The following is a 21,539-nucleotide window of genomic DNA, read 5'->3' as shown; positions in this document are numbered from 1 at the left end:
CTGACATTAAATAACTTTTTCTCATAATATAATATTCACAGCTGGAGGTGAAGACACCGGTTTCGTTGCCCTTCTGTTAGTAGTTACTTGATTCCAGGAGAGGATTGGGGACGTGGGCTCTGCTCCGGCTCGACTCCACCAGCTGGCTCAGGGGCAGCGGGGTCCCCCTCCTCAGGGGCTCCGAGAGCGCCTGAGGGCCGGGGAGGGCCACGTCCATCTGGGCTGAAGAAGAAGAGGTCAGCTCCTCAGGAGAGAGAAGACCAGGGAGAAGGAGATATACAACCAGGATCTTTCTTTTGGCAGTAGGTGGTGCTGTCACTATCACTACAGACACACTAATACATCTGTTCAGGTCACAAACACTTGTTTTCACTGCCGATCTTATAAATCGTTCACTTTTGACATCACGAACCAATGACACTGGGACATCAAAGCAAACTGACAACAAGGAAGTCTTCTCCTTAATGAATCCTTTGAGCTGTTCTTGTATATAAAACCTGGGTGGAATTAAGTAGTGAGGTTTATTCTTTCAGAGTAAAACAACTGAACTCAACAATGCAGTTAATCTAATAAAAAACATAATGTCACAGGAGATGAAGGAGCAGCAGCTGTGTCCTCTCTCGTCTTCCTCATTCTGATCTTCCTGCTGCTGTACCACCTGAATCCCCCCCTGCAGTGTGTGGATCAATAAAGTTTTATCTCATCTTATTTCCTCAATCTGTTCACTATGGGTATCTTAATAAATAGTAATAATGAAAAGAAGTATTATTTGAACAGCACTTTTCTTATCAGCTTTACATTCACAAGTTAAGTTCAGTTAAATGGTTTAAATGATAAATGTAATATATAATACATATATATATATATATATATATATATATGCTGTTGACATAAAGATTGATTAAAGCTAGTGTTTTTAATAGACACACACACACACACACAAACACACACAAACACAAACACACAAACACCTGAAAGCATTATGTAAACAAACAAGCTAAGCTAACACAAGTAAATATTAGCTATCTTGTGTTAGCTTCATTAAACTGGCGTCATTTTAACCAGAAGAAACATTAACACAATTTAATAATCTTCTAAATAAAATGAAATATGATTCTGAGCGTCTCAACAACTTACTGGTGTTTCCGGTTTGTTTTAGTTTGTTGTTTTAATCGTTTTATTTCTCATCATCAGATTCTTCTTCAGCCACTTCCGCTCCAAACACGGTCGCTGCCATGGTGATGCCTGTGCTCTGAGAACGTGGGGGGCGGGACCAACTGTCCTGTGCATGAATGCGATTGGTCGGCGGCAAGTTCCGTCAAACTCAATCAGCTTCACCAAAATAATACTTCACGTTTCCTGTTTGACCTTCAAAGTAAAACCTGTATGACGCGTAGATTGTGGTTTTTATTGCGTGTTATTATATGTTTTAACACATATATATGAATTAACATTTATTTCACTGCAGTTATTTCAATGAATGTGTTTTTCTTGTCACAACAATGCACATTCCCCTGCCACCCCTGACCACATGTATGATTTTGAAAGGGATGACAGGATGCTCCTCTTTTATCTACCCTGATAAAAGCTTCTCCATCAGATGGTGAAGCAGAAACCAGTGCAGGTGTCACCTGTCTGGTCTCCGTGTGTCTGCTCCACAGGAGGATGCCTGTTCTCCAGCTCTGCAGCCGGACGTCTGGATGAGGATCTTCATGGACCAGAGAGGAATCTGCTCCACGCGATGAACAGAGTGGGACTTATTGGAGTGTTGCTGCTGCCACACGTGAGAAAACACACACACACGTTAATGAAATATAATGTTATAGTAGAAGTTGGACTGAACTTTGTGGTTCTTCACAGGTGAAGTCCTCATCAGGTTGTCATCCTCACGTGAACCTCGTGAAAGAGGAGGAGAAGTGCCTGAGAGATGCTCTCCTCTACGAGTCACACCGAGCAGCAGGTGAGGGGGCAAAATGTGCAACTTGGAATTTACAGTATAAAAATAAATGGATTTACTGCTGAGTGGAAAGTTACATTGAGAAAATGGGAAAATCTATGAATGAGCTGCAGAACTGTGAGGCAGTGTTTCACTGGCGCCTAGTGGCCGTGTGGTGTAATGCACCTAGACGTAAACCAAGTAGAAATAGTTATTAAGAAGTTATTTCATATTAAAGCATCAGGTTTTGGTTTTCCTTGCAAATTAAAAACATGAAATTAAAGCCAAAACGTGCTTTTTATTTTTCTTTATAATTAGTTTGAATCTATTTATAACTGCAAATAAGACTAACACGTGTGTAATTTCTATTTTGGTCTATGGAGAAAACCACAGCGTGCACTGTGAAGGAATGTGGGATCATCTGAACTGCTGGCCTCCTGCTGCTCTCGGGGAAACCGTCTCTCAACCATGTCCAGAATTTTTCAATTCAGAAGGTGACACACACACACACACACACACACACACACACACACACACACACACACATTATGTATACAACATCACACTGGTTAATTATTTCCAAGGGAGCTCATTTGTTTTTCGAGACACCTTCTCACACTCTGGGTGTTTATCCAAACACTGACCCATAAAGTGCAGCTGCTGTGTTTACATTGGGTCGAGCACAGTGATTGATTCATGCTTTTTGGTTTATTGCCGCTTCTCAGGGACGGTGCATCGCAGCTGCTCCGCCGGCGGCTGGACGGACCCGCTGGTCCCCCACGAGGACGCATGTGGATACCCCTTCAACGAGACGCTCCCCTTTCTGGCAGAGGTCGGGTTCACTCGTGTGTTTCTACCCAATGTGCCCCTCTGACCTCGGGCCGAACCTCTAAGAGCATCCTTCTGTTTCTGTTTGTTCAGTCCTCAGATTCTCATCTGTACTTCTCCTATGTGAAGACCATGTACACAGCAGGATACACACTGTCCCTCATCTCCCTCACCATCGCCATCACCATATTCTGTCTGTTCAGGTACCAAACGTTAACACACAATGTGTCTTCAGGGCTGTTTGTGTGTTTATATGTTTCAGGAAGAAACATTTAACTTTTTGTATAATAATACAGAGACCTTCATGAAAAAAAAGGCCAAGAGTATTTGGCTTCACTTTTAGGAAGCTGACACGTCGTCCATCTTTAAATAGAATCTACTCTAGATGGAATTTAATGTGGATTTGCTTGTGTTTAATATAAACAGGTGCATATTGTGTGTTTATAATAATCTTGTTCACTGTTCAGAAAGCTCCACTGCACCAGGAACTACATCCACATCCAGCTCTTCCTCTCCTTCATCCTGAGGGCCATCTTCATCTTCATCAGAGACTCTCTGCTGTTTACTGACGAAGAGCTCTACCACTGTGACCACTACCCGGTATGAGGGGATGACCAGTGTAGAATAAGATGGTCCTGATGAATGTCCAGGAAGCTCGCTCACCTTCTGTCCCCAACAGGTGGCGTGCAAGCTCGTCCTGATGTTCTCCAACTACTCCATCCTGGCCAACTACAGCTGGCTGCTGGTGGAGGGCCACTTCCTGTTCACGCTGGTGAGCCGCTCCTTCTTCTCGCTGAAGAAACACCTGGTCTGGTACATCGTCCTGAGCTGGGGTATGGACACACAAGAGGAAATAACTTTTCAATATAGCAAATATAGACTTTGTATTGTTTGTATTCAACCCAGATGTTTGTGTTCACACAGGTTTACCGGTGATTGTCATCGTCTCCTGGGGATGTGCCAAGTACTTCTATGAAGACGAAGGGTAAAGGGAAAATGTGTCAATCATTTATTCTATTATATGAATATATGTTTTTACAATGGTTTTATTTCTTTACAGCTGTTGGGAAACCAGGAGTCATGAGTGGATTTGGTGGATACTTCGAGTTCCTGTGCTTCTGGCCATATCTGTAAATAGAGTTCCTTCAATATCTCATTTAAAAATCTCACATTTTATAAAACACACTTATTCACCTTCTCATCAATGTCAGCAGGGACATCACAGTGATGACAGGTCACCTGGCAGTGAATCAAAAAAAAGTGCAACACATCAATCACTCAATCAAATTTTATTTGTACGGCCCATATTCACAACATATGCACATGACACCAGAGCAAGGCTAGCTGCTTCCCTCTGTTTCCAGTCGTTATGCTAAGCTAAGCTAACAATTTCAACTCCTCATCTGACTCTTGACAAGAAAGTGAATAAGTGTCTTTAACAATTGAAGTATTATGTGGAGGGAAAAAACAGCAACAACCAGGGTGTTCTCACAGGTTTCCATTGTTTCAGATGAACCTGGTCTTCTTTCTGGGGATCCTGAGGATCCTGGTGAGCAAGCTGCGGATGCCCGACGCTCAGAGGAACGAGTTCAGTCAGTACAAGTCAGTGTGGTGCTCAGCCTTAAAGGGTCAAAGGTACAGGAGCAGAAGACATCATCACTGATGAGGAAGTGTCTCCTTGTCTTCCCCCAGGAGACTGATCAAGTCCACCTTCTTCCTGGTGGCTCTGTTCGGCCTGCACTACATGCTGTTTGTCTTCCTGCCCGTGGAGGTCAGCAGCCTGGTGTTCAAGATCTGGACGTTTGCCGAGCTGGCTCTGTCCTCCACACAGGTACACCAGCTCAAACCGTTCACTGAGAATAATGATAGATAGAAAAACACTGACGACACCTGTCTGTGCTTCCACGTCTCTCAGGGGTTTGCAGTCGCTGTGCTCTACTGCTTCATGAACGGAGAGGTAGGAAACTGAACAGCTTCTGAGTGAAATGTGGAGTTTGAATAACGTGCAGCGACTTTGGGATGTTGTTGGAAATTCCAGGTGCAGCACGAGATCCAGAGGAGGTGGAGGAGGTGGAGGCTCAACCGGCTCCTGCCCGCTCGGCCCAGGCAGCATCACAGCTCCATCAGCCACAGCGCGTCCCCCCACACCCAGGTCACCCTGCTGCCCTGCTCTCCAGGCAGCCCGGGCCCCGCTGGGCTCCCGGTGGACACTCTGGAGATGTGACAGGAGACGGACAGTCCAGTCCAGATTCCATCTGACCACACCAGGACGACTGTGGAGTCTGAACTGTTTAAACCTGGTTATTTAACTATGACCTGTATGAGAATATATATTTTCATTCACGATGAGATGTTTGAAATGACGGCAGATGAAGTTTGAGAGTTATTGGGGTTTTCAAGTCAGTTATAATCTGATGTAAGCAGCTGCACGCATTAAAAAAAGAGCTGGTCAAAGTGACTGCAGTAGAAAATAACATTATCCTGTCTGTTGTTTTTATTACGACTGGGATTTTCTGCGGCCTCGTGTGGGACAATGTGTTTCTAACGGGTTGAACCAGTAGCAGGAATGGAATTAGTTTGAGATTTGGTTTTACGGATATTTATAGGGAAATTCTGGCACCTTTAGATATTAGACATTTCACCAATGCATCAGTAAATTAATGAATGAATTGAAACCGGCAAGATTCAGATTTTCTTTGTGATCAAATCGCCCAGAAATACAATCAGTACTCGCAATAGGATTCTCTGTTTTTATGAATTATTTCCAAGGAAAATCTAAACAATCAAAACAAACCGGCCTATCTAGACATCCATCAAGTCTCAGGTAAGTTGGAGTGAGGCCCAGAGATCAAGTCTTTATTTTTCAAAGGCAGCATCTCTGTGAACAGCTGCTCGTGAACCGTTTATACATGAAAATCTACAGAAACACTGCATTAGCACTTCGAGGACTCGATTTACATTTAAGGAAACACAACAGAGAGTGGAGCCGGATGGAAAACAACTAACCCGACCAGATTGTTCTGTTGACACTTCACTGCTTATTTAAAACCTCACTGCTGCCTGTTGGCTGAAACTGACTCACAAATAAACCTTAAGCGAGGTAAGAGTGTTCCTTAAATGTTCAACTATTCCTCAAAAAAACATGCATCTTCAGTTTTGTTCTCTTGGTATTTAAACAAATTAATTTTCACACATGAATAAACTGCAGCAGTTTGTAAAATCAGTCTTTCAGGGCGGCCTCCAGTTTACTGAGAAAACACAGGAGATATCACAGCAAACATAAAACACGACGAGAGAAGAGGAAAGGGCTAAATTCCATATTTCTCCTTTAGCTTCTCCACGGCAGCAACATAGGCGGCCATGGCTTCTTCTTTGGTCATCCCTGTTGGTTCAGAAACACAAACTGTTGGTTGGACTGTTTTAAATGTAAATACTCTTTATTGAATAGTGGATTTTGTAAAACATTTTGTTTTGAATCTGACCTTTATGAACAATCCATGCATCCCACTTTAATTTTCCTACGAAGTCGAGAATCCCGGGACGCTCTGTGAACGTAGAATCAATCATCTGTTAATTATTTTACATTCTTTAATACCACACACACACAGAGATGAGCTATTAGCCTGTAGCAATAACATAATACAAAAATACTGCAATACAGGTACAAGTACTGCAAAAAAATGACACTGGACTGAAAGTACTATGTATTATTAGCTCAATGTATGTCTGTGGATCACTTATACACACAAACAGAAGACAGATTTGGTATCACTCAGAAAAGGACACCAAACTCGTCCAACCTCATTTTTGTCTCGCCCCACCCCGGATCTGCTGCACCTCTCTCTCTCTCTCTCTGTCTGTCTCATGCGGCACTGGAACAATCTGTTTTCTAGAGTTTCTCCGTGAATCCTCCGACATTAGAAGCCTTTTTTTTAAAAAACAGTAAAACCCCAGTAACTCACCGTGGTCGACGTCACCGACAGTGGACTGCTTGTATAAACCGTAGAGTTCAGTGAGCTCATCTTTTCCAGGCTTCGTCTTCAGGACCTTCGACTCCTCCACTGCTTTGAGGAATGATTCCTGGTGCGAAGAGAAAAAAGATCCTGAGGAGATTTCGAAACACATTTCTAAAGTAGAGCGATTGTTTCACAGTCAAAACAACAAGACTAGACTCAACACGTGAAGCAAATCAGACACATTCCTGCTCAACAACTCTCCCGTTCACCTCCATTTAGAGTTCACCTCCCTTTAGAGGTCACTCTATAACACCACAGCAGCAGTTTCACAGTATCAAACTGAAAAGAGAGCTCAGGCACTTACAGTCATCCCAGGTGTCTGTTCACACTCGTCCTACTAGTCCTGTGGAGAGCTGGGTTTGTCTGTTGGGAGTCGCAGGGAAGCACAAAGCCGGAGAGGAGGATTCTCCAATCAACCAAAGTGGTGACTCAGCTAAGGGATCTGAGGACTCCGCCTCTTTCTCCTGCCCTGCTTCACCTGGGAAGTCGAAATACCTGATAATCACGTGTGACCTGAAGTTTACGCTGCAGGTTAGAAGTCACATTTACACAAAATGCAAAACAGAAACTTGTAGAACTTAGTTTTTTACTTCAAAACCTTAGAAGAAACCAGAACTGTTTAAAAGCTCATAGTTACTCAAGTGCAATATCCATGTTAAGGAAAACGTTTGGGTGACGAGGGAAATATTATTCCTTAGCCACAAGATGGCAGCATCCACTTTAAAAAAAAAAAACAGCTTCACTTGTTCAAACACAGACCATCAGGTGAGTCAGATCTGGAAATAATAAAACGCAGATACGTTTAATCCTCACACAAATGGACGAAGCCTCAAATGACAAATTAATGTTAGAGAAAATATGATGGTGAAAGAAATGTGGGAAAAAACATCTTTATTCTACATTCTAGAAATGTATATTAGTATTTTTACATTCATCTCTTTATGTTAATACAGCGACTTCTTTTTCAGCCCCTGCAACATTTTAATTAAAAGTCAGGTAACACTTTGTCGTCTTTGGTAAGAACTCTGGACGGATCAGTACAACACAGGAAAATAATCTTAGACGTGGTAGATAAAGGAGTTGATGGAGTTTTCTCGTATCAGTGATAAACTGTACAAAGTTATTTTAAGGCACTTGTGGTCAGAAAATGTCAAACGATGTCACTACATAATACATCTGATAAGTGAATATTAATGGAGTTTAAAGGGAGATATTCCAGATGAATATTTGAAAGTCTTTCTTGCACTACTTTAATATCATGGTTTCAAATATTGTCAGTGATGATTGTGCTTTTTTAAACCAACTAAATACAATAGTTGAATAATTGTAACATGCTTTTGAATTTGTAGATTATAGAACTCTGGAGTGACATCACGCAACACGACTGGTTTCACTTTGGATTTGGACCAAACGGGAGAAAAGGCTGTTTGATAAATAATCTGAACATCAGATTGAAATACGAGTCGAACAGAAACTGCATCAAAACCTTAGAATCAGAAGACGACACACGAACAGAACTAAAACTCTGCTGTTCTGCCTCAGTGATAAATTCTCCAGCAGGTTCACTTCAAGAGGAACACAGAGTGATTTGAATAAATTAGAACACAAACTAAAACTCTTCTTCAGTCAGAAAACAAGAAAAGGATCATTTGAAAGCATAGTGCAATGAAGCCGACCGCTCTGGTCCAATGTCTCTACAGATCTACAGGAGAATTAGTTAGAGAGTAAACTAGAAGCGAGCCTGTGATGATAAATCATTATTGTCCGTCTCAGAGTGGAGTTGATATTCATGAGTGTGAACAGGGAGCTCCACTCCTCCACCTTCTCGTCTGGAGCCCCTCACACATCACTGACGTCCTCCAGCCCGTTGCAGTCGCCGTCCCTCAGCGTGAAGTGGACGGGCTGGCTCCTCCCCCCGCCGCGGCGGATCTGCTGCAGCCGAAGGGCCACGCAGGGCAGGAAGAGCGCCAGGCGGCCCAGCAGCGCCACGAGCGGGAGGATCAGCACCAGTACGAAGGTGGGGGGCAGGTGGAAGCGGTACTGGTCCGGAGAGAAGGCGCGATCCCAGCCGAAGAGGAGCACGTGGAGGGTGGCCGTGAACAAGGCGCAGTAACCTACACTGGACTGCAGGGGGGGACAGAAGGGCTTGTATTTGATGCAGAAACATAACAAGACATAATCAAGAGATAAGATCATGTCTAAAATTATCTGATTATGCACTATAGTGTTTATCTATATTTATTATATATATTTACGGGGAGACAACACATCCATTCAATTATTAATTTGAGCAATTTCTAAAGCAGATAAATTAATGATTGTATCAACTCATTTTATTCTGAACTGACCACAGAGTTAAGTTTTTATAAAAAAAATGAACGTACAAGTAAAACTGTATCATCTTTCTAGTTGTTTGACACGACACGTTATTCAAAATACACCTGCAGCCACTTCTCAGGTCCAGTTGACAGTGAGCGCCCTCTGCTGGATCCCGAGGCAAACTACTTCAGATGGTCTGATGAGCTTATTCACTTTTTATTATGAAATTCACTTCAAATCTGAAATTTTCCCCCCCACATTCAAATGAATGTTCAAACTTTGGATAAAAAGTGAAAATATTTATCTACCACTTTGAGGTCAGTTTCCAACATGCATCATTCTTACGTTTGGGTTTATTCTCATCCCCGTCAGTGGACGTGGTTCCACCTTCAGGGACGTAAGGTTGAGTTCTATGTGTAGTTGGTAAATACTGAATGAGACTGATGCCCAAACACACAAGCACGTGCACGCTACACGCACGCACGGCTGGGCAGAAAGCTGCCTTTCATCACGTATGGTCTCGGCACATGACTAATCTGACTGTCAGCGGATTACAGAGAGATGAAAGAAAGAAAAAAAAACTGCTCAGATGGACCTCGAGACCGGGAAATATGGAGGGCGAGATGAAGGAAGTCAAGGAGGGGGTGGGGGGGAGGTAGGGGAGGGGAGAGGAGGAAGTGAATGAGTCACAGCACTCCTGATGGTTCTGTCACAGCCCAAGTTTAATGCCGATTCTGGGTCAGCTGCAGGAAGACGAGGAGTCATGATGGCTGAATGTGTGTGTGAGTGAGGGACCGTGTGGGAAAACAACTGTCGACACATCCGCCTGACACCTGCCTGTCTACATGACAAGCTTTGTGTGTGTGTCTTACCCTGCAATCCATTTGGCAGCATGTATTAACCTGACATGTCTGTGTGTGTGTCCGTGTGTCTGTGTGTGTGTGTACCTGTATGAAGGTGAACTCCCTCCAGTTGACAGCGTTGGCCACCGAGGGCAGCGAGGTGACGGCGAGCAAAGAGAGCAGCCCGAGAGCCATGATGCCCACCGAGAGGTACAGCTCCATCCTCCACACCTCCTCGTCCACCCACGAGTCCTCCACCCCCGCCTTCACCTGCACGAGGAAACAACCAAGTCAAGAGAGGTGGGTTCACGTGACTCGTGACCCAAAAGATGCAGTTATCTCCCTCTTCAGTTTCTTCCTCTCACCTGTTTGAAAGCGGCGTTGAGCAGTTTGTAGCGAGCCGACTTCCTCATGGGGAGACACAGGCTGTAGACGGCGTGCAGAGCCGCGCACAGGAAGCTACACAGCCCAAACTGCTTCCTCCTGGTCAGCCAGCGGTCCAGCCAGGAGGGGAAGCGCTTGTACTTGGTGCACCGCCACAGCTGGAGGTAGGCGGCGCACAGACCCGGCAGGTAGACCAGCGCCAACATCACCAGGGCCACGGAGGGAAGGGTGACGTTGACGGTGTCGATGGGCATCTTGTAGAAAACACTCTTCCCTTCCTTGATGAAGGGATGCAGGACGTCTCGGAGGAAGTTGTACAAGTAAAAAAAGATGAACAGCAACACAGTGCAGACGACGGGAACGTGCCAGGAGGGAAATAGGTAGAAGGGGAGGTTCTCGATCTCCAGAGAAGAGGAGAGGTGGCCCATGTCCACGGGGACGAAGCCCAATCTGCGACACAGCTGCATCACTGAGTTCTTGGCAATGGGGTTGTCACTGCAGAGGAAGACCTGAGGAGGACAGTTGACCAGAGGTTCAGAGGTCCTCACTAGAATTCTTCCTCATTGAATCTGAACCACAAGGAGCTGCTGTTGTCTCCCTACCTGCCTGCTTCCATCCCGAGGGCCCACCTGGAGATTCCAGGCCGATATGGTGTTGAACCCTTTCACCACAAAGCTTTCGGGAAACAGATCGGCCAGCTGGTGGGCATTCGAAGGTCCGTCTCGGTTGATCTGCAAACCGTTGCTCACGTCCACCAGCGTCTTCCCCACTAACGCCGGCTTCAACTGCAGCAGCGTGGAGTGGTGCTCGGGAAACACGGCTACAAAGACCAGGTCCGCCTGAGTGGCCGCCTCCATCTGAGACGTCAGCTGGAAGACACAGAGGGAAAGGGTCAGGAGAGGAGTACATGCATGTGAGAGGCGGGGTGTAATAACCCCAGAGACATTATTAGATATTAAAAACAATTATCAGTGAAGTATCAGTAAATAATTATCATCCCAAAAATGATTAAACTCGTATTTTTGGGCTTTTGAGTCGTTTTTTATTCTTAAATGTTTCTTATTTTATGCTGATTGTGTCCATTCCCATTGTAGACAGAAGCCAGATCTTAGTGGGCTCCCACATTAATCACCTACATTTTTTAATTTTATCATCACAAACTGCCTCAGGAAATATTGCACAATGACTTATATAGAAAGTGAAACCTTAAAAATGAGGGACTGACTGTTCTCTACTGTTCCCATACAGCAACTGTCTATTAGCTGTTTATACAAGATAAGGACAACAGCTATTATCTCTAGTGGGAAAAGTCTGAGTAAAGACATAATTATCACTCTGAACAGGGAAACAAAAACAGTAATTAAATGGTGAGTGTGTCAATGTCACTGTGTGTGTGTGTGTGTGTGTGTGTGTGTGTGTAACCTCAGCGTCCTCCGGGAACAGAGCCAGAGAGTGTTTGGGGTTTCGACTCCCCACCAACACGTGGTAGCCGGAGGCCACCAGCCTCCTGGCCAGCGAGCGGGAGAAGTCGCCCGTGCCCAAGATGCCGATCACCGGAGAGCCGGGTTCAGACATGAGGGCTTCGAGATGTCTGGAGGCGCCGCTGCCTCGCACCAAGGGCCTCGCCATGTCATCAGGCATGATGCACTGACAGGGCTGCAGAGAGGGGGGGGGGGCACGTTATTCACATTCACATTGGTTCCTACAGTTTACAAGCAAGACACAAGCCAGAGGAATAAAAGATTTTAGGTGTTATTGATTATTATTAGTCATTAACTGACAGAACCATACAATTTTACGTTAAATTGTGTAATTTTTTTTAATTGGCTTGTGTCTGAATCATATTATAACCCAGAACTATTATTCTCATTATGACTAAAATGTCCTAGATCCATTTCTCTGCATTAATAAGGAAATAATTAAACATGTTCATTTAATTCTGTAGTCATGATCCTCTATAACCTTTAATCCCCCCATTAGCGGTTCTAACATCAGCACCGGAAAGTCTAACGGGATTTTTATGGATATGCTGGTTTACTTATCGTTCACTTTTTGAGCCGAATTTACCGCAACACCCCCCGGATCCAGAAACCGTTTCAGGATAAGCTTTACAGTTTATAAAAACCGAGCGACAAGCGATCAAATGTTAAAAAGTATGAAATCCAGATTGAGTTTGGGCTTCGCGTGGTACGGTACAAGTGGCGTGTTGTCCTTGTCCTTAACCCGGGCAAAGTTCCCCCGTCACACGCAGCGCGACACCAGCGAACCCACCGCAGCTTTATCTCGAAATAAAAACCCTTGGAAGTTATAGTTTAGCTCGAGTTACAACTTTAAGAGTCGAGCCAAGTTGTTTACGCTCGTTTACTCACCGCGGGTTTCTCCCTCTGCGCTGCTTCCTGATAAGATGACGCAACGGCCACAGCCCCGCCCCGGAAACGCCTCCACGTGTGGGTGAAAGATAAAAGAGAGACGCTTTATCTTTTCTTCAGGGAAATGATCTCTAATAGATCATTTTCATTTAAAGAAATAGATTATCAAAACATGTCCTATCTCTTTAGTTTAATGTGGTTTGGTGAACGGGTTCCACTTGGCACTGGTTAAACTGGGTTTACGTCCATTAGGACATTGCTGGACCGAGAACTGAGCCCTGAGGCACACCACTAATTATTTCCCGCCAACGTTAATATTCCACAGAAGGATTTGCTGAAAAGAAATTAGGTGATCACATAACTTGTAGTCCCTCGGGTCTAGATTTCATATTTGTATTTAATGCTAATTCATGTTTGTTCCCATGCTAACACACCCTAAGCTAAGATGGCGTTTTAATCGTTGATTTAATTCTTTTCACATATTACTGTAGAAGCATGTATGTGAACGATGTATCTGATGAACCGGCCCCGGGATCAGGATAAAAACACAAAAGTGAAATTGTGTTCAAAAGATCACTGACTGCAGGTTACACGCTGTCAACATGACTTCATCATGTCTGCCTTTGCCACTTGCTAAAGGTTGAACCTCCCCCGGCTCGCGGCGCTGCATCAGTGTCACCACACGCAAACACGAATACACACAATCTCACACACACACACACACAAACACACACACCAAACACATGCACTCTGCTTAACCCTCTCTCTCTGCAACATTTGTCCTTGACAGCCATGTGTGATTTTGCGTTATTGCATTTATACGTATGGATTTCTGATGAGTCCCATTCATCTTACCAGTCAAACCAGAGGATCCACTGGGGACAGATTTCAGCTTATTACTGTTGTTTTTTATAAAGCTGCTTTTAGATCCCCCCCCCCCAACCCCCCAATCAAAGTAAATGACCATATCACTCATCCAACATGCAACAAGTCCAGTTAATGAGGGCAGCGCGTCCTTAATCAAGATCCACGGCGTGCAAGGGGGTCCGATGTAAAATATCATGGCAGATGGGAAAAGGCAAGGTCATCAGGAGTTAGCCGGGGGAGGACAGGTACAGCCATGCTCACATGTGACAGGGCTTCACTGTCAGACCGCTGCACAGAGGAAGACGTGGATGTGGACATGGACGAAGACTTCCAAGGGCAGAGGTGTCTCCGGTGCCCTTCATCACGGCATTAGGGTCACATGGTGAGACAGGAGCTGAGGTTGCAGGTTCTCCTTCACGTCTGGTTGTGGTTCAGAGAAGGTCCCGGCACAGATTCACAGCTGTTACTGTACCGTGACATTTTAAATCATTTAATTAATTCATTAATTTAATTTAATATGGTTTTGATCCCTGCTGTGGTCCAATCAGACTGGTTCTGGTGCTTTCTCTGGTGACCTTTGGAAGATGTTGGTTCCGTGGGACCTCACCACCGCAGCTCCATCCCCCCCGATCGCCACTGTGCAGACTTGAAATGGAAATATCGTGTTTTCTACGGAGAGCTACACGATCACTCTTCAACAACAATGATGCATTGTCACAGGTTAATCTTCTCGACAGCTGCGACATTAAAATGCTGCTCAGACATTTTTACATCAATATCATCAACACCAATATTGAGTGGTATGACACTCGATACAGCACATTAGCCCACCAAGGCCAAACAATCCTACAGGGGGGGGGTATAATAACGTATATTAATCATTTCTCATAGTTAAAGAAAGTGAATTTCATCTGAAACCAGTGAAACCAGTGAATAAACAGCAGACAGTGCAACTGGGAATCTAATTTAAGGTGACCTTGAGGCACCATTAAATAAAATACATCATTATTATTATTATTATCATATTAAATTATTATTTCAAGGTACCAAAGACCGCCTTACAGAGTCAGGAAAAATATTAAATAAACATTGAATGACTAAAGCTGATCTTTAATAATAAATATATTCAGAATTATAGCTGCTAAACTTCTGTAGTGTTCTCTCTATTTAATTTAAATGTGTTTTTATGAAGTGTCAGTCCTCTGATCTCTCAGTGCCACTTCAGGTTTCATCTGATTACACTCGGAGAAAAGTCCGATATCAGCTAATGATGCTCTCATTTATTTCTCTCACCATTCGGTCGTGAGTCACACGGCGTCTCGCTAACGTTACTAGAAACAGAGCAGCGCCTCGGGGCCGCTCCAGTTCCTAATGTGCACAGTGTGTCGTGCATGGCTCATCACAGCCTGGAGAAGCAGTTCACTGTACTAATCCTGAGTAAAGGTCGCCGCTGCAGTCATGAGAGTCGGGAGTGTAATGTGCTCTCCGTGCCTTTCTGCATACTTATTTCTGGGTGTTTTGTTTTGCAGAGGACTGTTGCATTGTTCATCTCACGAGAGCCGTGGATAAATAAAGACGTCCTCTCCATCTCTACGTCCCCCAGCCTCCATGTCACTCCTGACCCGGCTCTCCTGCCTCCTGGTCTCACCTTCAGACACGAGCTGCAGCCCGGCCGCAGTCGTGTTCTGGGGCGTTAAGGCTGAGCTGAGCACAAGTTGAAATTGCTTGGAGAGGAGAGGGTGGGGGGGTGGCGGTGGGGGGGCTTGTACCCTCTGGGCTTCGGCTAAGCCTGGTCTCCGGTCTCTGAAGATTTCTCCACGGCGCCTTGAGCCCTAAAGCCGCTGTTGTAGATGTGTTTGCCTCTCCTCCAATTCCAGGTGCTTAGCTCCAGAAGCATAGTTTTGAAGTATTTTAGACCCTTTGGGGAATTTTTTTGAGCTTGAGGACAAAATCAATTGCTGCTTTTATTTTTCAATGAGCAGAGGCCGTGTTTATTGAGTGTCTCAACAGCTTTGGCAATAACCAACGAAAGGCATTAATATTAGTCGTATTCAGCTGATGTGCTGATATACGGCGCACGGCTACAAGTGCACAGGGGCCTCACTGGGGAGAAACAGAGGCTAAAGAGGCATTTAAGACAAATCTGTATGCAATAGAGTAATGATTGCTTGAATGCAGCGAGAATTTTAATTGGCTGGAATCTAAATTCAAGGCCGGCGGCTCCCCCACCTCGTGGAACAAGACATCAAATATGTCTCTGCAGCCAAGGGCTGGAAGTGTCGACAGCCCTCTGACATCTCTGGTCCATTTCCGGTATATATTATCTGCTTCTCCCCCCCCCCCCCCCCCCTACTCTGTGAATGTTTGTGAGCAGTGACCACAACAATTGGTCATTTGATGTCAGGGAAAGTGATCCTGCCCTCAGCCGTTTGGGCTCTGACTTTGAAAAGACCCTGCATGGTGCTGTAGTCATATGCTTTCCTGAAGCTGCTGCTACCACAAGTTCAAACAAAGCTAAATCTGACTTTAAATGAAAATAAAGGAAGTCAACGTCTTTAACGTCTTTTTTCAGTGATTTAAAATCGGAAGCCCATTGGACGCAGTTCCAGAGATTTATCAGGACATTCGTCTTTGACAAGCTCCTAAATCAAAATCCAGCGTTTATGCAAATCCATGCATGTGGGACGCCCCCAACAGATAAGTGAAGAAAAAACGTCTTTAACACTGATTTATAAAACGTGAAATGGGTGAGAGCTGGACATAAATCCAAAAGTGAGGAATTTATGGATCTGTATCTGAAACCGTTAACGTCCAAAAGGGGAATGGATGAATAAAATGTGAGGTGGTTCTGACCCTTAATGTATTCAGCCCCTAAGAACAGACACACGTCTCTATACCGCTGAGATTCATGGAAATAAATATGCAATCATGTGGGATTATATCTTTATGTATATATGCATTGATTTATATTCCAGCTGTGGGACTGAGGTGTTCAAGTTTATACAGAGCGCTTGTTTTTGTCATTTGCTGAATCATATTAAATCATTTGGAGCCATGTTGAATAAACATTATTGTGCAGAGACGGGCAGGCACATGTGACATCCGCAGACTTGCAACTTTACGCACAGGCTTTCGCAATCTTTTCTCGTCAAGGTAATGAAAATCAACATGCAGACTTCCTGCTAGGTATTTCAAAATAAAGGCCCAGCTCCTAAGGATGCTGCAAGTCTGAGTTGTTAGTCTGAGGCAGTGATTTAAATAAACTCAGATAAGAGCAAACCTGAGCTCTACAGTGGGCTCTGGATCAGGAGTGAAGAAACCAACTGGGCCCAAAGAAGTTAGGGACACACACCCAGGTCTGATCTGCCAGTGGGGGTCCTACCTTAGAACAGGGTGTTGAAATCCCCATTGACATTTAGTTATACAACTATAAATACATCCCTAACATCCACTGTTGGTCACTAACATATGAGGAAGACTTAGAATCAGACAAAGGATATTCACCATCTTCTTCCATGTTCTAAAACACCTTCCTAAACAACCTCTATATATGCAGACCTAAAGCTGTGTTCAAATTTATGTTTTGATTATTTAATTATACAACAGATGTTTCCTGAGGATGTTCTCATCAATAACTTTCATGTTGTAGCTGCAGGAGTTTTGTGTAGAGTCACATGACAAAGCCTCATATTTTCTAGTTGTAATCATCTTTTCTTTTGTTCAACCTTACTCTGAAAGAGCTCAACCATCTTAACACAGTCACGTGAATGTGCTGGAGGAAGACACACCAAACCTATCCCCCTGAAACACACTGGATTAAACGTATAAAGGTGGTAAGCAGTGGAAGGACGTCTTTAACTTTAAGTAGCAGTGACACCACAGTGCAGAAACATTCTCCATGTGAGCCCACTCCTCTTCTGCTTTTGTTTTAGTTTGGAGGCCAGACCCCGTATCTTCCGGTCTCATCACTTGTAACTTTGTCAGCTGGACGCAGCTGTCCGTGCGCTCGGATCCATCCAGCCCAGACGCGCCCCCGCTCCCCAGTCACAGCCGCTGCCCAGGGGCTTGGAGCAGCCACAGCTGGACGGAGGGATGCGCACTTAATTAACCTCGTCCTCTGTTTTTTCTCTCCTGAAAGACCCCCCGTCCTCTGCCACCATTCCCCCCCAGAACGGCTCGACGGATCTCCTGTCATCCATCTGTCCCCGACCCGCGCGGAGGAAGTGGTCGGTGATATTCCTGGTGACAGTCGTAGCGATGGTTTTGCTGGCTCTGGCCGTCGCCGTCCCGCTGCTGCTCCTCCGCGCCCCCGAGACCTCCGCCCATTACTACGAGATGATGGGCACCTGTCGGATGGTCTGTGACCCGTACAGCCCCAAACCGGGAGGCGCCACCGCCATGGAGGTGATCCAGAACCTGAACGATGTTGCGCCACAGCCGCCCATGGCGCAGGGGGGTCGCGGGGAGCCAGGGCGAGCGGGGAGACCGGGACCCAGGGGCCCGCCGGGAGAACCGGGACCACCGGGTCCGAGGGGTCCACCGGGACAGCGCGGGGACAGTAAACTCGCCTTCCCTGCGGTGGCCGGATCCCCGGGGGCTGAAAACGGAGTATCAGAGAATGTGAGCTCCACCATCAGCAACTTCAGGATCGCGTTTTACGTGGGACTGAAGAATCCGCACGAAGGATATGAGGTGTTAAAGTTTGACGACGTGATTACAAACTTGGGAAACAACTACGATTCGAGCACCGGGAAGTTCACCTGCCATGTGTCCGGGATCTATTTCTTCACCTACCATGTGCTGATGCGCGGGGGAGACGGGACCAGCATGTGGGCCGACCTGTGCAAAAACGGACAGGTAATAAACACGACTAATATCCGCACTCAACCTTCGAGCAGCTTCACTTGTCTCATCCACACAGCGTCAGTCACAAATGTCAAAATGCGCATTTTACGCACAGAAGGCGCACGACCTCACCTCAGGTTTTTATCTATTTTACGCCTGAACCCGACTTATATAAGTGCATATTCTCATTATTCACAACTATAATGAATTCACAATAGCATCAGGGATATTTCTGGTTCGATCATCCAACAATGCCTGAAAGCTCCGTTTGACAGTGGCGCTCATGCGTAAATTCCATTTGGATGCGTGTTTTCAGGAGTCAGACATGAGGCTCATCTGTCATCATCACTGGTTATTATAGGTGACACGTAGGGGATAACATTCAAATGCAGGTAATGACAAAGGTTCTGTTGTATAATTTCCCTAAGAACCAATATTCTCCTTCCTACTCTTGCACCACTGCTGCTTCCCCTTGCCCCTGAGGCATCCGTGAACTTTCCAGCTCAGCTTCTATTTCTGTAGAACTCATCCCGGGGAGTCGTGTCCCCTCTCTTTTCCCTCCAGGTCCGGGCCAGTGCCATCGCTCAGGATGCAGACCAGAACTACGACTACGCCAGCAACAGTGCCGTGCTGCACCTGGACTCTGGAGACGAGATCTACGTCAAGCTGGACGGAGGCAAAGCCCACGGGGGCAACAACAACAAGTACAGCACCTTCTCCGGCTTTATCCTTTACCCCGACTAAACACACGCCACAGTGGCTCTGTGGACTGAACATTGTTTCCAGTGAAGTATGTGGTTGAATATGTTTCTCTTCTTTTGAATATAGGTGCCACATATGTTCTGTTTACTGCAGTGGTTCTCAGACTGGCTCGGAAGTGAGCTGCATGCCAGAAAAAAAACAAACCCACTTTGAGAACCACTGATATAGTGAGATATCTTTTTATTTGTAACTAAAATACCTTGAGTTCAACTGGAGGCTGCTGTTGATGGAGAATACGTGATATCAGTCAAATCGTTATTGAGGTTCCTTTGAATTAAAGAGAAGAGCTACCGGCTGATTCCGGGCTCAGAGGTTCGTGCAGTGCCGTCGTCCACGTGATGTTTGGAAATCGAGGCTCTGAATCAAAGTCACACACAGAAGCTTTGATCGACCAAATTCTGCACAAACACTGGATTCACGCACAGAAGTGAAGCTAAACCGTGCAAATTTGTGCGAATAAACTTAATGTGTCATAAGGAGCTAAGCTCACTCTTTGGTAGCTCTGTATTAAACTAAGTGATGTACAAACATGAGAACAATATGCTCACGACGAGGACTCACTGATTAGCATGATAGTGGTTAGCTCGCCATTTATAAACTGGCCCATTGCATCACACAGCTACATCCATTCAAAACCATGTTGCTTAGTGTGAGAGGAATAGAACAATGGAAAGTAAGACGATGAGTTTTCTCCTTCACCGCTGGGAGGGCCTCATCTTTTCCAAACTCCTCAGGGGTTCTGGCAGAAGTAAACAAGCCTGCGTGGAAACAGGGATGCGTTCTAAAAGTAAAACGTGGTCGTGTGGATTTACCCTGAGCCTTCAGAAATACTGGATCTCTTCCATTGTGCCACTTTCTGATGAGATCTGGCCTCAACTGTTGTGACTAAAGTACTGATATGCCCCAGCCACTTTGTTTTAGAAGCCTAGTCAATGTAGAAATGAATGGTAAATGGACTGTACTTATATATGGTGTATATATCTACTCTTATCAACCCCTCACAGCACTTTAAACTGCAGCTCACATTCAGACGCAGTTTAGGGTTCAGCTTCTGGGCCAAGGACACGTTCACACTCAGACTGGAGGAGCCAGAGATCACACCGCCGACTTTCCAATTAGTGCGGAATCCGTTTTACCTCCTGACCCACAGTCTGCAATTGTATTTTTGATTTTTTTCCCCCCCCATAAAAGTAAGCACATCCTCAGTATTAGTGATTTCAACTGAGATGTTCTGATGAGATTGTGCCCAAGCCGACAGGTGTCACATTTTAAATGCATTAACGTTAACGGAAGGTTCTGCCCTCGTCCTTTGAGCCACGGAGCTGTGGTGCGTTCAGTGGTAGTCAGTGTTTCACCAAATAACCCTAATAACAGCAATGGAAACTTACAAATGGATGTCACCAAAATAATACTGAATGGTTTCTATTTTGCTCTCATATATGCCAATAAATATCGTTTGACAAGAAGTTTGCACTGTGTCGAGATCTCTTACGTCTGAACCTTCATCGGGGCAAAGGGGGGGGGGGATTTATAGATACAGACATGTAGTGTGTCTGAGTGTGTAGCAGTGTGTTGTATATGCCTCTCCACAGCCAGTTGTTTCAGGTGCCTCCCTGAATGTCCTTTGTGCGACTGTAGCTCAAAGTTGTTTTTAGTCAGTGAGCCGTGGACGCTATTCTGCTCCCGGCGCTAAGTCGGATGGGGCTGTTTCATGTTGGACTGAAAACAACTATGGCTGTTTTTAAATCTACACTGAGGTCCTCAATAGTGAATATATATATATACTGAATATATGGAACTACTGTATAAGACTAGTTTGTTATCAAAGGAACATTGAGGTGGTTTCAGACGTGAAAAAGATCTCAACAGGAAAACGTCCTGAATGTGTCCAGATGCGGGGTGGCACGTGGGTAAAGCGGGCCGAGGGCAGAACATGATTCTCTTGTGGAAATCAGGTGTTTTTGTTTTCAGGACATACACACTAGTTTAGGAACCTATCTTCAAAAGTTTTTCCACGTGTACAACACCTCTGTTTTTAGAGACATCCACACGCCCACTCGCTCGCTGTGAATTCTCCGGACTTTCTCCCGCTGTATTCACACATCGGCCCAGTGTGACAAGTTCCAGACAATTTCCCGGGAAGGAAAAGTTCAAGAAATGTTCCCGAGCAGCACACACACAGCCCCTCTGGAATATTAAAGTTCAGTTTAGTGCATGTCTGAAAAAAAACAGCTTCTCCAACAACAAGCATTTCTGAAATCTGGGCTTTTCTTTTGAGGAACAGCGACGTCTCTGAGCAGCTGGAACCCCCCCGGGTGAGTCTCCACATGGCTCCTTGTAAACTAAGTGCAGTGACAGTAAACATGAAGCT

General features: G+C 45.1%; 5 protein-coding genes across 5 annotated transcripts in view; 2 read left to right on the top strand and 3 right to left on the bottom strand.

The window, feature by feature from the left end:
* Positions 1-238, bottom strand: part of cfap221 (cilia and flagella associated protein 221) — a 41,262-nt gene extending 41,024 nt beyond the window's left edge. Inside the window, 1 exon segment of the mRNA XM_062380898.1 lies at positions 88-238. Within this exon segment, the coding sequence (XP_062236882.1) occupies positions 88-217 (130 nt within the window). The 5' untranslated portion in view covers positions 218-238.
* A 1,391-nt stretch (positions 239-1,629) lies between these two features.
* On the top strand, positions 1,630-5,227 carry sctr (secretin receptor). The gene is made up of 13 exons (XM_062380546.1): positions 1,630-1,783; positions 1,861-1,960; positions 2,320-2,430; positions 2,662-2,768; positions 2,858-2,967; positions 3,232-3,364; positions 3,444-3,597; positions 3,689-3,749; positions 3,825-3,894; positions 4,275-4,366; positions 4,457-4,595; positions 4,680-4,721; positions 4,803-5,227. Exons 1-13 carry the CDS (start codon positions 1,742-1,744, stop codon positions 4,986-4,988), a joined length of 1,347 nt encoding a protein of 448 aa, XP_062236530.1. The 5' UTR covers positions 1,630-1,741; the 3' UTR covers positions 4,989-5,227.
* A 372-nt stretch (positions 5,228-5,599) lies between these two features.
* Positions 5,600-7,513, bottom strand: LOC133933436 (acyl-CoA-binding protein-like). The gene is made up of 4 exons (XM_062380548.1): positions 7,085-7,513; positions 6,727-6,844; positions 6,247-6,309; positions 5,600-6,146 (listed from the first exon to the last, which is right to left on the bottom strand). Exons 1-4 carry the CDS (start codon positions 7,088-7,090, stop codon positions 6,073-6,075), a joined length of 261 nt encoding a protein of 86 aa, XP_062236532.1. The 5' UTR covers positions 7,091-7,513; the 3' UTR covers positions 5,600-6,072.
* Positions 7,514-7,654: 141 nt separating this feature from the next.
* steap3 (STEAP family member 3, metalloreductase) lies at positions 7,655-12,764 on the bottom strand. The gene is made up of 6 exons (XM_062380545.1): positions 12,695-12,764; positions 11,748-11,981; positions 10,928-11,194; positions 10,307-10,834; positions 10,047-10,211; positions 7,655-8,904 (listed from the first exon to the last, which is right to left on the bottom strand). The coding sequence occupies exons 2-6, from the start codon at positions 11,964-11,966 to the stop codon at positions 8,620-8,622; spliced, it is 1,464 nt and encodes a 487-aa protein (XP_062236529.1). The 5' UTR covers positions 11,967-11,981; positions 12,695-12,764; the 3' UTR covers positions 7,655-8,619.
* Positions 12,765-17,526: 4,762 nt separating this feature from the next.
* c1ql2 (complement component 1, q subcomponent-like 2) lies at positions 17,527-20,627 on the top strand. Its single transcript, XM_062380177.1, has 2 exons — positions 17,527-18,418; positions 18,971-20,627. The coding sequence occupies exons 1-2, from the start codon at positions 17,819-17,821 to the stop codon at positions 19,148-19,150; spliced, it is 780 nt and encodes a 259-aa protein (XP_062236161.1). The 5' UTR covers positions 17,527-17,818; the 3' UTR covers positions 19,151-20,627.
* The last annotated feature ends 912 nt before the right edge of the window (positions 20,628-21,539 follow it).

The sequence above is a fragment of the Platichthys flesus genome, chromosome 22, assembly GCF_949316205.1.
Source record: "Platichthys flesus chromosome 22, fPlaFle2.1, whole genome shotgun sequence".
NCBI lineage: Eukaryota > Metazoa > Chordata > Actinopteri > Pleuronectiformes > Pleuronectidae > Platichthys > Platichthys flesus.
The sequence above is the reverse complement of the archived record's forward strand: the minus strand, read 5'-3'. Positions and strand labels throughout refer to the sequence as shown.